The sequence below is a fragment of the Trichomonas vaginalis genome, assembly GCF_026262505.1.
Source record: "Trichomonas vaginalis G3 chromosome Unknown ctg_164, whole genome shotgun sequence".
NCBI lineage: Eukaryota > Parabasalia > Trichomonadida > Trichomonadidae > Trichomonas > Trichomonas vaginalis.
This window is the reverse complement of record NW_026529251.1, coordinates 142,279-156,932: the sequence shown is the minus strand read 5'-3', so window position 1 is coordinate 156,932 and position 14,654 is coordinate 142,279. Positions and strand designations below refer to the sequence as shown.

Here is a 14,654-nt window from a genome sequence, read left to right as displayed (position 1 = left end):
GGTCCCTATGGAATGTATGGAAACCCTTACGAAAGACCATTTGACCCATTGACTGGTGGAAGTAACTGGTATCATTACGGACGAAGAAGAAAGACAGTCAAGTTGGAGACAGACGTGAAGAAAGCAACTAAAAAGAAACCAAGGAAGAGAGTTATAAAGCAATGAATTCATGAGGTGAAAAAAGAGGTGAAAAAAGAGGTGAGATTTCACCACTTCACCTAAATTTATTTTTGCGCTATGTTTTCATACGTGTGGGAGTGGTGATATCATTAATTTTTAAGTTTATTTTTTAAAATTATTTTTATTTTATTTGGATGTAAATGACGAAAACTATTGAGATAACAAACTACAACGGTCATGAGTTCAAGAATTTGTTCTTCGTTCCTCGTGAAAATACATTCTATCAGATACGAGGGAGAAAGGGTAAAGTTAGTTTGAGCGTTTATGAAGGAATGAAGAATGGAAAGTTTATACAAGCATACGATACAAACGGTAAACGTGTTTCATTAGCTTTGTCAAAACTTACTAACATTTATTTTGACAGTGACTTTGACCTATATGAAGAAGAAAGTGAGTCAGAAGATTATGAGCTGTTATGTGAAGCACAGCAATGGGAGGAGTTGCAATACTTTTGTAAGTGAGAACGTTTATTTTTACATTAGTGAGGTGAAGTGGTTGGTGGTTTTGTAAATATTTAAGGTTAAGTTAGTGTTGTCGTTTGTGTTGTAAAATATACGTTACTGGTTTTGTAAAGTGTCAAATTCACAAGTATTGTGTATGGAGGAACGCAGTGCCTCCGTACACGACTTAGGTATACTAACTATAATTTGTGAAAAGCAACACAAAAAGTGTCACCGGCTGGTCGGCTGGGGTTCGGTCCTCCTCTTGGGTCTTGGGCAAAATTTCTTATGGGCTAGAGGGCGCAACGCGCCTGGAAGCCCTCCGAATATAAACTTCATTTATACTAAACATCTTCAGGGCTAGAGGGCGCAACGCGCCTGGAAGCCCCACTACCTTTTTTTAAATCAAATTCAATGATCTTAAGGATATAGTAAACTCAAAATTCTAGAGTTTTGAGAGTGCCAATAAACTCTATAGGCCTATATATATCTATATTTTAAAGGAGAGGTTACGCCATAATATTTGATATTATAAATTATTAATTCAAAATAAAAGTAGAAAATGAAACTAATTTTATTCTAACCTATATAAATATATCAATAATCTAAAATGATTATAGTCTGAACTATATTTTACCAGATTATCAAATATAAGAGAAATGAAATAAGGCATAAAAATATCATAGCATAATTATTGGATAAATGCATTAATAAATTATTTATATCATAATGAGAAAAAATCAAAATAAGAAAATGAGCATAATAATAATTTAATTAAAAACAAAAACAATAAATAAAATGTAATTTTCGTTAATCAAAGTCATCAATGTCTTCGTCTTCTGATTCCCATTCGGACTTGAAAACTTGATAATCTCCTCCTGGTACACTCTGAATGGATTTTTTGTATTTGTTCTGTTTTTTAGAACCTTTTGTAACAGTTTTTTGTTTCAATATCATTTTGGAGTAACAATTCTCTTCAAATGATTTGACACAATCTTCTGGAAGTGGGGGAAGATGTAATGCTTTTTGTATATCTCCGAGAAAATGCTCTGGATCATTCCATTCTAAGATTGCAACGTTAACTCTAATGTTAATGTTCTTCCAGGCTCTTGATTTGTCCAAATAGCATGCAATTTTGGAGTTAAACGCTTCATTCATGCAGGTAGATCCAATGGAAGAAACTTTGGAAACTATGGGTGTCCATTTGTGAACCCAGTCATAGAGCATGAATTGAAGTTGGATCGAATTGACACCTTTTTGCCATTCAAAGCATTTGTAATTGTGCGGTTCGCAAAAAGAATGATTGCCTACGTAATGGTAGACACAATTCTCCCACATTTTCGTACGTTTGTCAATATTTTCTTCGGCAAAACATGACCAAAGCCACATACTTAGGCTTGCATTCAGACCCCAGAAAGGTCTCTCTATTTTTTCAATCTTCTGAGTCTTGTCGTTGAAAACTTCAACTGTCTTATGAGAAGCTGAGAACTTTGTAAAATCTTTTGAGATATTTTTTGATACATGACCTGGATCGAATCTTTCAAGATGAGAGACGCCAAATTCTTTAAAGACAGAGACACTTTTGTTATCTCGGTCTTTAATAATCTCTTTAACATCTTTCAAGATATTGTATTTCTTTAATTGCTTCAAGATGATTCGAGTTCCAGCACTTTCCATATTGTTGGAAGCTCCGGAATACTGAGCATGCTGTCTGTTTCCACCAATATGGTTGATGTTCACGCATGCAAGAACTCTTTTTGTGACAGCATCGAGCGCAGTTACTGTACAACTTGGCGAGTTTCGCCTGTGCGTCCATCTTGCATCAATGGATAAGTAACCACTGAAGGACTTTCTCGACAGCATTAGGGAAATACTTTTAAGTCTTCTAATCTTATCGTCACAAAATCTCTGTTGTCTCATGACACCACTCTTCACAGGGGGCTTAGTTCCACAAAGAGAAAGAAAGCGAGCACCTTTTGTATATGGCATTCCGGTCATTATGCAAGCACCAAGCATCTGTCGCGCTGAGAGTCGACGACGTTCGTGGAGTAAAATGTTATGCATTGCCTTTGTTTTCCGTTTTGGGTGAACAATATGGCCCATACAACAACAAAAAAATGAAATCCCGCCAAAAGTGAAAATTGAATAAAAAGTAATAATTAATAAATATATACTATATCATTAGATGAATATTTTGGAATAACATTTTAAAATCGAGGTTTTTCAATGGATAACGGTTCAATCAAAAATTAAAAAATGGAACATTTCTGTCGTTTCAAAATTCCAAAATAACGTTTCTATTCCTCTCAAAAGTAAAAATAAACTTTATTGGGGGAAAAATATTTTTATTTTCCAAAAAAAATGAAAACCTTCAATGCAAATCTAATTTTGATGCTTTTGTTTGTGATTTTTTGGATTTCGAAAAAAATTTGAAAATTCAGACAAGTTACCATTAACACTAATACGTTTCAGCGAGTCGGTCCCATCAGAGAAATTTTCATAAATCGGCGATATAATTTATTATTTCAGCAAAATATTCTCAGATCCAACTAGAATAAGGTCAAATTATACAAATTTAGCAAAGGCTAGTTATCCTACCTATTCAATTAACTTTAATTTTAAATAATTCAAGACAATTCTCAAAATTACCTTAATAATCGCGTTCTCTTCGCAAAATGACGATTCATCATTCACTACCAGCATAACCGAGGGCTTGTGCTCACAGAATAATACAGATAATTTACTTATTAATGCAAAATTTAGTACCAAAAGGTAATCATAGAAGATACAAAAAAAGTTTCTTTATTTTGATTGCCGATTTTATTTCTTCTAAAATTTAACAAATCTAAAAAATCCAAAATTGAATGCTATTGAATTTCATGTTTATGTAACATACACTATTTATTATATAAGGAATAAAAATTTTATAGTTTTAATCAAAAATAAAGGTGTACTAAATGCATACAAAACAAGGTATTTTTTACTCATCCAAAATATGTTAACAGTGCTATTTATATAATCAATATCCGAATTTCGAAATCATTTTGATGAAATCTTTATTTTAAAATTGAGTTGACTGTTAAAATCACCCGAGAAGAGGGATTATCTCAATGAAAAGTGCATAAAATAGCAAACGCACAAGATGGCACTATGCAGCTTTATATTGTTATACAGGATGAACATATAAAATGTTTGGAAAACACTTACTTCGTTCTACAAATGTGTATCTCTTTATATCAAAGATTCTTCTCAAATTATTGAGAGACTTCTCTCAAAAAAAGGAAAATTTGATAACTAAAAAAATTATGGCATAACCTCTCGTTTTGCATAGATATATATTTACATGGTCACAGAGCTTATTTTCATTGTCAAAACTTAAAATCGAAGTTGATGTAACCAATTTTGTTAACAATTGGGCTCATGAACATTTTAGCGAAGTTTTTGCATTCCAAAAAGGCCTTGTAGACATTGAGATCATATATCTCGCTCTCGGCCATGATGGCACGCTGCTCACTGATGGTCAAGTTCCTGTATCCAAGTAACAGAAGAGCAATCATGAAAATGAAAAATGAACTCACATTAAAAGACATTCAATTCAGTCATATTCAAATTCATTTTGAAAGAAATATGATAAATCAATTTATATTCATATAATAAAGGCTAGGACATAAGCTTCTCTCGGCGACTCAACTAATGGGTTGTTTTCAAATTTTGAAATAAAACAATTTCCTTAGAAAATCTGCCTATTAAATAATTCGCTATCAATAATCTCCCAAATAATCAAGAATTAGGGTTGTTAAAAATATCAAAAATTAGCGTTTTGAAGACACCATGGTGTCTTATAATTTTCCCTTCCTTATTGGCGTGTAGAAATAAATGCGCCAATAGATTGAAGAAGAAGAATTGTTTTTCTCTTAATGAACTTTAATCCTTTTGATATAAGAATATTAAAAACATTAATATAATTTCGATTTCGGAAATTAAATTTCCAAATTTTTTGTCGATTTCGGAAATAACAGGATCCCGCATCCAACAAAAAAAAAAAAAAAAAAAAAAAAAGGTAGTGGGGCTTCCAGGCACTTCGTGCCTTCTAGCCCTGAAGATGTTTAGTATAATTGAAGTTTTTATTCGGAAAATTGTTAGTCTTCTGGTGTGAATTCGGAGGACTCTTCTTCTTCCTCTATTGCTTCTGGGTCGAAAACATTATATAATGTTTCACTTTTCACAAATTATATATGTTTTCATGTTTTGTCACTTTTCTGTCACTTTTCAGGTAAAAACATTTTTATTATTATATATAAATGAATTTTACAAAACCACCGTTACCGTTCTTTGGAAATAAGAGTAGATGTAAAGATATTATATTGAGAGAACTTAAGAAACTACCGAATGGTCTAACATTTGTAGATTTGTTCGGTGGAAGTTTCTATATATCCCATTTATGTCATACCGTATTCCCAGACTCAAAGATTATATGCAATGACTTCGACAACTATATGGACCGTCTCAAACATATTCCAGACACAAACAATATATTGAAAGAGTTAAAAGAAAAGATACCTATAGGTAAGATGGAACGTATACCATTAGATAAGAAAAATATTGTGAGAGAGGTTTTGAAAAAAGCAGAATATATAGACTGGAATAGTATATCTGCTAGACTATTATATAGTGGTGCTATAAGAGTTCATGACATTGAAACACTTATGTCAAAAGTTTTATATCTCAACTATACAAATGTTTTCAAAGAGAACATAGAAAAATATATTGAGGGTATAGAGTTTGTGAGATGTCATTGGACAGATTTGTATGAAAAATATAAAGACAAGGAAAATGTTTTCTTTATAGTGGACCCACCGTTCTATAACACATGGGATTTTCAATACCAAGTAGACTGGACTTTGAGAGACTCTTTAGAAACTTTAGACGTTATACATAACCATCCATGCTTTTACTTTACATCCGATAAAAGTGGTTTGGAAACCGTTATGAGATGGTTAGAGGACATACATGACTATGAGTTTATATATGACAAGATAGAATATGAGAGAGGTCCTATAAACTGGAGAAAGTGTCACAATAAAGAAATTTTATTAGTAAGTAAATGTGGTTTGAAATAGGACTACTTGTTTTAGGTTTTTTCCATTGTGTCATTTATTTATTTGACGTGGCAGAAAAGTACAGAGAATATGAAGATGAACCAATGCCTGCAAATGTTCAGCATATGTACTCGTAAGAGATATTTTTATCTAATATTAAATGGACGCACAGAACTTAGCGAATGCACAGCAACCTGGACAACCAAACCCAGAGAATATTCCAAATGAAGTTAGAATACAAACTGCAATGGCAAACTATGGTCAAGTGCCAACAGATGTACAAATGCAAACTGCCATGTCAAATGACGCTGCGTTAGGTTTGCCACCATGGTATGCAAATATGAGATGGAAAGAGTTTTATACAAACCCTGAAGTGGGATATAAACAACTTTATGCAGATGACGCGAACACAGGAGTTGACCCAGAATATGTTTTCTACCAGAGGAGAAACAGAATGTATGAGCTCCAGTTAAAGAATGCTATGGAACTCAACAGGAAACGTAAGAGACTAGGCGGACATTAGATTTTTACATATAGTAAAATGGGTTTCTTTGGAAGAATAGGAAACTTCTTTCGAAATGTTGGAAGAGGTATATGGAATGGAATAAAATCTGTCGGAAAAGGAATTTGGAACGGTGTCAAAAATATTGGTAAAAGAGTAGGTCAGTTCGTTGGTATTATACCTAAAGACCCTGAACCAGAAGAACAAGCTCCTGTTATACAACAGCCTGAACCTGCACCACAGTCTAGTTGGCAACCAAATCCAACACCTCAACCGTATTAAAAAATTATATTTTTACCGTTCGATAGTAGTTGTATATGAAACTAAGTTCTAAGTAAAACGCATAGTATAATGGAATTATTCTTTTCTTCCATCTGTAGTAAACCATACTTGAAAGTCTGAAATACTTCCACTCGGCGGTTCATATAACTTTGTAGGTTTTTCGTAAAAGTCATTTGCCAAGCATAAGAAAGAGTTTTGGGCGCCAGAAAATGAAGCATGAACAATAATAGCATCTTGGTCGAAAACATCTTTAAATAAATATGGTTCATCTCTTGCATATCGACTGTAAATATTTGCTAAAGGAAGTTCGACTTTCTGATTTAACATTCTTTGCAAATAATACCATGACATTGCAGTGAATTCTGTATATATTTGTTCGTCTTTATTTGGATTGTTTTCGTAGATTTGAAATGACACTTGTGAATTTTGTTTGTCATATACAATTCTCACATAAAGTGTGCTCTCGGTATTTGCATATTCATCAGCATATTTTGCATAACATGAATTTTTTTATCTTCTATTTTTTTAACGCAGTCTGTAGAGAAGATGAAAGGTCAACTTGTATTAGCTCAATTTCTTCCCACATTTTCGTTTCCCTTCAGATATATATCTATATGAAACTTTACAATAAATGGAAAACTTTTATCTTCTACAGACACAAACTTCATTCTACGAAAGCCAATAGCTTTTGTGACAGATGGGTCTCTTAACCATCTTAATGGGTAGTCAAAACGATAGCCTTCATGCTTTACGGTCTCTGTCTCAAACTTTTGACCGACATTAGTAAAAAGTTCATCTAATGGTTTAGTTGTAGCAACTCTTGAATTTTCTTTTTCTATTGGAAGCATATTTTATCTAGAATAAAAATGTCAAATGAAACAGCGTCTATGAGAGAAATACAACACAACCGACAACTCATATATGCAAGCTCTAAATAAGAACACAACAAACTTTTCAAACTATTCTAAGATATCTGAGTCATTGAAAGAAGGAAACTTAAAACTGACAATAAACCCAATGACAGATGAGTTTCTATTTCAAGACAATAAGAACCATACTGTCTGTATAAATCCAACAAAAGGAACTTTAAACGAGAAACCTATAAATGAACTTCTTTTGAAAGCAGATGTTGACAACAAAGCTGACAAAGAATATGTAGACGATGCAATAGCAAAAGAAGAAGAAAGAGCTAACAATGCTTATGCAACAAAAGAACATACTCATCCTGAACTAGCAGACAAAACATATGTTGACAATAAAATGTCAAGTGAAGTGACAAGAGCTGAAAACGAATATTCTAAAAAGACTCATATACATTATATTAACCAAATACCAAGTCTTAAGGAAACATTAGAGACAAAAGCAGATAAGACTCATACACATACATCTTCTGAAATAACAGACTTAAACGTTAGCCTTGAAAATAAAGCAGATAAAACATATGTTAACGAAATATACCAAAGTTTGATAGGAACAACAAAAAATATTGAAACTATTGTTGGCGACTTTTCTGTCGATGAAGAAAATAAATATTTTAGATGGCAGTTTGTACATTCCTTAAGAAATGGTACACGGTATAAACTCATTCCGAAAAATAACAATGAAATGTATGTAAGCTATATAAAGAATGATGGTACACAAGTTAAAGTTCCATTAGACAACAACTGCTACTTAAACTTATATGGAGACGAACAAACGAAATATTTAAGAGTTTATGAAATGGCAGATATGACATTGCCTGACCCAGCTCCAATACCATATTATTATGACTATGGATATGACGGCGGAGCACTACATGCAAATGAACAAAAGTTAACATTATATTTAGATTATTATAGATATAAAAGATATAATGCAATAGAAAAAACGAGAATAGTATATTATTATATAGATGACAAAAATAAATATTATAGTCAAGATTTTACCTACCCTGAAAACATAAGATTATATTATAAAAAATATTCCGACACAAACCAGAAGAAACCTGAAATGGTTGCACTATATTTTAAGTTCAAAAGAGACAATCCTATATTATCTCATATGTTTGATTTAATGAACCCAGTAGGTTCTATTTATACATCTATGGATGCGAGAGGTCCTCAAGCAATGTTTGGTGTTGGTGCATGGGAACAAATAGTTGACAGGTTTTTGTATTGTGCAAACTCTTCAAAGGAAACAGGAGGAAGTAAAACGATTTCAGGTGAAAATCTACCTGCACATAGTCACTACGTAAATTTAAGGACATCTCAAGAAGGTTGGCATAAGCATAGATATTGGGATTGGTCAGGAATGACAAAAGGTAAAGGATATGATGTTAAAGACGACGTTAAGTTTGCTATAAATTGTTACTGGGATGACACTTGGGGAGAAGGAGACCATACACATCACGTTTCAGGATATACGCAAACAACGGGACAAAGTAAAGAATACATGCCACCTTACATGACAGTTTACGCATGGTATAGAATTGCTTAGTCGTCATTTTCAACTTCTTTAGCATATTCGTCAGGAGTTGTCTTATATTTGTTAGGAACTGTCTTTGAAAGTATACCACCTTGAACTTTGACAAGTTTGAAACGAGGTCTGACAATAGTAGTTTTATCTTCTGCTTGCAGTGTGTACATTTTGCCATGTTTGCCTAAAACTTCATAATATTCTCTTGTATACTTTCTTCTATTTTTACGAACACGAATGTGAGTACCTGTCGAGTTCCCATTGTTGTCATAGTCAATAGTATTTTCATATGGGTCGCGTTTAGGTATTTCTATTTTTACTTTGTCACCTTTCTGAAGTTTGAAGCCGGGCATTCTTTCTTGTTTGTCTCTTTTGACTAAATTATTAAATATATAGTCTTTCTCTAAGTCAGGGTTGTTTTTCATTTCTTCGGGGGAGTGGTTTCCCAAACCTTTTTGTTTACGGTTATTGTAAATATTTAAAACTTGTCTCATCTTTGCCATGGAGAAGTGTCTATATTTGTCGTCATATGACATTTCATTTGCTTCACCACCTTGTGGTTGGTTTAAGTCTCTTAACATTTTTATACAACCGTCAATGACACCAAGAGCAGAATGGTTTTGGTCGACAATGAAATATTGGTTTACATTTTTTGAACGCAGATAGTTTTTAATATCATCTGATTTGAAAGAACTTTCACAGTCAGATGTCAGTTTTGTTGGATGGTATTTGTCAACGAATATTGTCAAAGCAGTTTTCACATCTAAAATATTTTTGGACCATAATGGTATGGCTTCACAGTATCTTGTGTTTTGACCAACAAATATTAACCAGTATGGTGGTCCATCTTCTCTATACCTCGGAATGTTTTCCAAGATATCCATAAACCAAGCATTTGGTGTTGAACTAAAGATTTTTATCATGAGTGCTTTCTTTGTCGCTTTAGAAACATAGGGGTCCTTGTTTGGATTCGTCATTTTTTACCCTATAAGAAATGGGTTTATTTGGCGCATTAGCAGGAGTTGCATCCAGATTTTTACCCGCAGTGGGAACAATAGCTAGAGGTGCATTTGGAATTGGAAGGAAGATTTTGAGTACATTAGATATACTTAAAGAGAAAGCACAACCTATTATACAAACTGTACAGAAAGGTTGGGATGTAGCACGAGATGCAGCAAATCTTATTCCAAATCCTGAAACAAGAGGAAAAGTTCAAGGATGGATGGACAATGTAGGAAGACAAGCAGGAAACTATTATAACAAAGCAAATGACTACTATAACCAAGCAGGACACTATATGGACCAAGGTGAAAGATTCTTTAACAGAGGATATAACCATGCACAACAATGGGTAAACAATAACCAACCTCAACCGCCTCAAACTTGGGGAATGTAAAATTTTTTACCGAGATGAAATGAACAATACAGCATTGAGACAAATGGGTTCAAGATGGATTTGTCGACTTCCAGCAGTTACACCACGTGTTTGTCAAGTTCTTCCTATACCTCAGGAAGTTTTAGACCGACTTAAAAAACAACAACAACCAGTTGAAAACAAACCAAACTAAAATTTTTTACTGAGATGAAATGACCGAAGAAGTTGAAACGGTAGATTTGACACCACAAACAAAAAGTTCAGAACCATTGTCAAAACCTGTCAAAGAACTTACAGATGAAGAGAAAAATTCAATAATAGAAAGTGCCAGGTCTGGAAATACAAACCCTAACTACAAAGTCACTTTTCATAGAAATGGAACGGCTAGTATCTCAAAAAAGAAACAGACTCTCACAAATAAAATATTGAAGTCTGAAGGAGCTTTCGAGACAACAGATGGAAAAGTTTACTTCACTGACCAACAGTTCATTATAGAACATCTCATTGACTTAGAGTCGAAATATTCTAAACTTTACAACAAACACAAAAAGTTGAAAGGAAAACAAAAACAAATGGCATATGATATTTATGAAGATGTTGACGACACAACTGTTCCTGCAGGTGAGGTAAAGTCAGAGGAACCGAAAAGTGACGAAAAACCGATAGAAGAAGAAAAACCAAAAACTGAAGATAAACCAAAACCAAAGTTTAGTTTCCAAACTAAACCAAGTCAACCTTCATTAGCTGGTATGGGTTGGCGTCAAAGACTTATGGCAGCAGGCGGTTATGTAAAGTAAAGAAAAAAAATTTTTTTTATTTTTATAAAAATGCCCCCATATAGAATGGATAGAAAATCTGCTAGAATAAAAGCAGAGTTGCAAAGATATGGTTGGAGAGTTTCGAAGAATTTTAAATATAGGAAGGGAAGACCCATAAAAGTCTATGACAAACTGGCTGGTCTTCGCTACGAAATGGATTTGGAAACAGCACGTGCCAATTATCCAAACAGACTAGAGAGGTTAGAAGAAGAACGTCTTATGGACATGCCTTTCGATGTTAGTGAACCTCAAGTTGAAGGACACGACGGCTTTGCCAGATTCTACTGGAAACATGACGAACAATTGCATCCTTTGAGAAGGAAAAAAGGAAAAGGTGAAGATGCACATGCTCCCATGGAAAGAACAAGATATGCATATGAAAGTATCGTGAAGTTAGAAGTCAAATTACATCTGGTCGAACCTTTACAGTAAACTTTGACGAAGGAAAGAACAAAGAAGGCTTCATGGGAGTACTTGCTGCAATTCAAGACGGAAATAAGAAAGGACACAATATCAGATTGACCATAACAGATTTGGATGGTCACATTTACTATGCACATGGCAATGAACAAACAGCGCAAAACTTCTTGACGCTTTCAAGACTACAAAGAGAGAACAAATGGTTGACTCCGACTCAGACATTTTGAATGCAATTGAAGGAATTGCAAGTGTCAAGTTCGAATGGTACCAACCTAACCCTCAAGCAGTCAGACAACATGCTGGATACTTCCCCTTCATAAATAAGTCTGACATTGACTTGACAAGGTATGGAATTTACAATTCAATTGAAACAATTGTCAATGAACCTTGTATTCTTACATGTCTCAGGAACTCTGGTCTTGTTACAGATGAGAAGATGAAGTATCTTGAGTCATGTGTGAAGACAAGGTACATTCTCAGAGGTCAATTGGCAAAAATTGCACCGTTGGCAAATGTCAATATCCGAGTCAACATACCTACAGCTAAAGGTTCTTCACATGACGACTATGTTGTTGAGTTCAATTTACCATGGTTGAAGATTGTAATTGTCCACAACCACTTCATGTTGAACGAAAGTCTTACAAACCCATTGTTCGGAAAAGGCAAGTGCAACATTGTCAGAGCTGTAAACATTCTTTTCGAGAAAGGTTTGTTGGAACCAATTCCAGATGACAAGCTGACAGAAACTTTTGTACCAAAAGACGAAACAAACTTTTCACTGTTAGCAAGACCAAAAGTTGTTCCAGACAAAGTTCTAGTACAAAAGAAGTACACAATTCCACAAGGAGTTGGATTGTTCGGATACCAACCTGAACCAGAAGAACTTCCAATGAGGTTGCAAGAACTTCAAGATGCTATAAATAAACTTCCATTGAGACATCCAATTGACGTCAAATTGTATTGGAGAGCATCTGAGTTAGGTCAGAAGGTTTTATATGAAACAGGTTGCTTCGACGATGTTTATGAGATAACAGGAGAAGTTTCTCAGAAGATAAGAGACTCACTTGAATTTCCACAAACTGGACCAATTGGTTGCGACAAGTTCGACTCAAACGAAAAGATATACTATGTCGACCTTAACGCTGCGTACATGAGGTTTGTCCAATATATTCCGACTGGAATTCCAAACGAAGATGGTGAGTTCCCGGGAAGGAACTATACAGTTGGAAAAGTCATACAACAACTATATGATATTAGGAAAGCTTCAAACCCCAAACTTGCAATGACACTCAAATTGCTTATGAATTCGACATGGGGATATTCCATTAAGAAACCTCAAGAGATGAAGAGTAAACATTATGAGAAGGTCGACAACTTTGAAAGGTTTTCTCCTTTTGTTTTGAAGTACGAATTCACTCAAGGTCAAGTGGCTTAGTAACCACATTAAAACCTATTGTCGAACATTGGTCTTACCCTCAGTTCGCAAAGGCAGTCCTTGACAACTACAACAAATTCTTCTCCGAAGTCAAATCCAAAGTGAAGGTTTACTATGAGAACATTGACGCACTCATGACGAACGAAGAAGGCTATAACAAACTCATTGAAATGGGAATGGTCGGTGAAAAGATGGGTCAATTCAAATTGGACAAAATTTTCACCGAAGTTCATGTAATATCCTCTCCAAAGGAAATATTGGGGCATACTTGAAGACGGCACAGAAATAAAACATTGCATGAAATAAAAACGTTTTTATTCGAATTTGAATTAAAATGTGGGAATTCTTGGGAACGGGAAAGGCTTATTTACTTGAGGAACAGGTAAAGGTGGTGGAGGTGGAGGTGGTGGCAACCAGTCCATTTTATATTTCCTTCCTAGGTAATTTCCGTTTAATTTCATGGTCGCCCTCGGAGTCTTTGAATCGGACAGGTCGAGTTACACCATTCTTGGTCTCAAACTCATATATAACCTGTTTGTCTGTATTTTCGTCGACTATGGCACGAGACACGAACATTGACCAAACGGACAAAAAGTGTCATTTCGGATGGTCACGCAGCCAATCGCATTCGAGCACTTCGAAGAAGCCTTACGTTCCAAGGGAGAGGGTGTCTGGTGCAAGGCAGAGGTCATGAGACTCTACGAGCAGTACATCCTCAATGCCTGGGAGGACAAATCGTCCTTGGATTGGCAATTCTACCAACTCCTCTGGGACGACCTCCTACGCAACTGGGAGAACGAAAGAGTCCAATTCAAAGGTCGGGAACTAATTTTGCAAATTGACCTTAATTTCACATACTTATCCAAATAAACACCTAAATTTACTTGGGGTTTCCCCCTAAAATAAAATTTTTTTACTCTTAGAACCACTCGAGGTTCTCCTTACGGTTGTTGAGCTTGTCACCGTCAATGTGTCTGACCTTCGTCTTCTTGCCTGGATTTGGAACCCATTGAATTGCGACAAGCTTGCCCATGGAGATTGAACCGCGATTCCGAAGGTTAAGGTTCAAGTGTCCCAAGTTGTTGAGGACTGGGGTAAGAACCTTGCCTGTCTCCTTGTTGCGGATTTGGTATGGGTAGGGTTGGGAAATTTCGTAAGTGTCATCGGCAACAAGGGTTGCCCAAACTTCCTCTTCTTCGTGTTTCTCTTCTTCCTCTTCTTCCTCTTCTTCCTCTTCTTCCTCTTCTTTGATAATACCTTCGGCAATTCTGTGTTCACGAATTACGGTGTTGCATGTTCTGTCCTTTCCGAGTACCTTCCAGATGGCGTCTATCTCTTCGAAGAAACGGTAGATGAGTCTGGCAAGGTCTCGGTTCTCTCTCGCGTAAATGCGCAAGGTTTCCGTTAAATCATTCAGGACTTTCTCATTGGAAGCTTGGTTCATGAGGAACTCACCTTTAAGTCCCTTCATCTCTTCCATAAGACTACTTTGGAGAGTCTTAACGGTGTTTGTCAGATGAGCTTTCAAATTCAAAATTTGAATTTGAACTGGGCGCTTGTCTGGCAACATTGAAAGGACATCTGCCATTGTGTTCGGCTTCGGTGCTTGTTCGGACATCGAAAAAATGAAGTGGTTTGAGAATGACGGT

At 35.1% G+C, this 14,654-nt stretch overlaps 12 protein-coding genes and 5 pseudogenes across 17 annotated transcripts, besides 2 other annotated features; 11 read left to right on the top strand and 6 right to left on the bottom strand.

Annotated features, from left to right (window-relative positions):
• Nucleotides 1-12: 12 nt before the first annotated feature.
• Nucleotides 13-165, top strand: TVAGG3_1084910 (protein of unknown function, DUF4107 family; the record flags this gene model as incomplete). The annotated part of the gene is made up of 1 exon (XM_051256810.1): nt 13-165. One exon carries the CDS (start codon nt 13-15, stop codon nt 163-165), a length of 153 nt encoding a protein of 50 aa, XP_051076024.1.
• A 155-nt stretch (nt 166-320) lies between these two features.
• TVAGG3_1084900 (uncharacterized protein) lies at nt 321-641 on the top strand (the record flags this gene model as incomplete). The annotated part of the gene is made up of 1 exon (XM_001290942.1): nt 321-641. The coding sequence occupies one exon, from the start codon at nt 321-323 to the stop codon at nt 639-641; it is 321 nt and encodes a 106-aa protein (XP_001290943.1).
• A 403-nt stretch (nt 642-1,044) lies between these two features.
• Nucleotides 1,045-4,001: a mobile genetic element.
• TVAGG3_1084890 (uncharacterized protein) lies at nt 1,431-1,847 on the bottom strand (the record flags this gene model as incomplete). The annotated part of the gene is made up of 1 exon (XM_001290006.1): nt 1,431-1,847. One exon carries the CDS (start codon nt 1,845-1,847, stop codon nt 1,431-1,433), a length of 417 nt encoding a protein of 138 aa, XP_001290007.1.
• TVAGG3_1084880 lies at nt 2,199-2,723 on the bottom strand (annotated as a pseudogene). The gene has a single exon. A coding segment is annotated over exon 1 (525 nt).
• Nucleotides 4,002-4,651: 650 nt separating the features above from the next.
• Nucleotides 4,652-14,654: part of a mobile genetic element that runs on past the window's edge.
• TVAGG3_1084860 (phage tail repeat-like family) lies at nt 4,922-5,740 on the top strand (the record flags this gene model as incomplete). Its single annotated transcript, XM_051256809.1, has 1 exon — nt 4,922-5,740. One exon carries the CDS (start codon nt 4,922-4,924, stop codon nt 5,738-5,740), a length of 819 nt encoding a protein of 272 aa, XP_051076023.1.
• TVAGG3_1084850 (uncharacterized protein) lies at nt 5,880-6,242 on the top strand (the record flags this gene model as incomplete). Its single annotated transcript, XM_001296267.1, has 1 exon — nt 5,880-6,242. The coding sequence occupies one exon, from the start codon at nt 5,880-5,882 to the stop codon at nt 6,240-6,242; it is 363 nt and encodes a 120-aa protein (XP_001296268.1).
• On the top strand, nt 6,261-6,503 carry TVAGG3_1084840 (serine threonine-protein phosphatase family; the record flags this gene model as incomplete). Its single annotated transcript, XM_001296268.1, has 1 exon — nt 6,261-6,503. The coding sequence occupies one exon, from the start codon at nt 6,261-6,263 to the stop codon at nt 6,501-6,503; it is 243 nt and encodes an 80-aa protein (XP_001296269.1).
• TVAGG3_1084830 (uncharacterized protein) lies at nt 8,975-9,382 on the bottom strand (the record flags this gene model as incomplete). Its single annotated transcript, XM_051256808.1, has 1 exon — nt 8,975-9,382. One exon carries the CDS (start codon nt 9,380-9,382, stop codon nt 8,975-8,977), a length of 408 nt encoding a protein of 135 aa, XP_051076022.1.
• On the bottom strand, nt 9,443-9,934 carry TVAGG3_1084820 (annotated as a pseudogene). Its single transcript has one exon. A coding segment is annotated over exon 1 (492 nt).
• Nucleotides 9,952-10,353, top strand: TVAGG3_1084810 (uncharacterized protein; the record flags this gene model as incomplete). Its single annotated transcript, XM_051256807.1, has 1 exon — nt 9,952-10,353. The coding sequence occupies one exon, from the start codon at nt 9,952-9,954 to the stop codon at nt 10,351-10,353; it is 402 nt and encodes a 133-aa protein (XP_051076021.1).
• On the top strand, nt 10,373-10,525 carry TVAGG3_1084800 (uncharacterized protein; the record flags this gene model as incomplete). Its single annotated transcript, XM_051256806.1, has 1 exon — nt 10,373-10,525. One exon carries the CDS (start codon nt 10,373-10,375, stop codon nt 10,523-10,525), a length of 153 nt encoding a protein of 50 aa, XP_051076020.1.
• On the top strand, nt 10,545-11,129 carry TVAGG3_1084790 (phage tail repeat-like family; the record flags this gene model as incomplete). Its single annotated transcript, XM_051256805.1, has 1 exon — nt 10,545-11,129. The coding sequence occupies one exon, from the start codon at nt 10,545-10,547 to the stop codon at nt 11,127-11,129; it is 585 nt and encodes a 194-aa protein (XP_051076019.1).
• Nucleotides 11,175-11,477, top strand: TVAGG3_1084780 (annotated as a pseudogene). The gene has a single exon. A coding segment is annotated over exon 1 (303 nt).
• TVAGG3_1084770 lies at nt 11,734-12,801 on the top strand (annotated as a pseudogene). The gene has a single exon. A coding segment is annotated over exon 1 (1,068 nt).
• TVAGG3_1084760 lies at nt 13,335-13,581 on the bottom strand (annotated as a pseudogene). Its single transcript has one exon. A coding segment is annotated over exon 1 (247 nt).
• TVAGG3_1084750 (uncharacterized protein) lies at nt 13,612-13,875 on the top strand (the record flags this gene model as incomplete). Its single annotated transcript, XM_051256804.1, has 1 exon — nt 13,612-13,875. The coding sequence occupies one exon, from the start codon at nt 13,612-13,614 to the stop codon at nt 13,873-13,875; it is 264 nt and encodes an 87-aa protein (XP_051076018.1).
• TVAGG3_1084740 (HNH endonuclease family) lies at nt 13,925-14,485 on the bottom strand (the record flags this gene model as incomplete). Its single annotated transcript, XM_051256803.1, has 1 exon — nt 13,925-14,485. One exon carries the CDS (start codon nt 14,483-14,485, stop codon nt 13,925-13,927), a length of 561 nt encoding a protein of 186 aa, XP_051076017.1.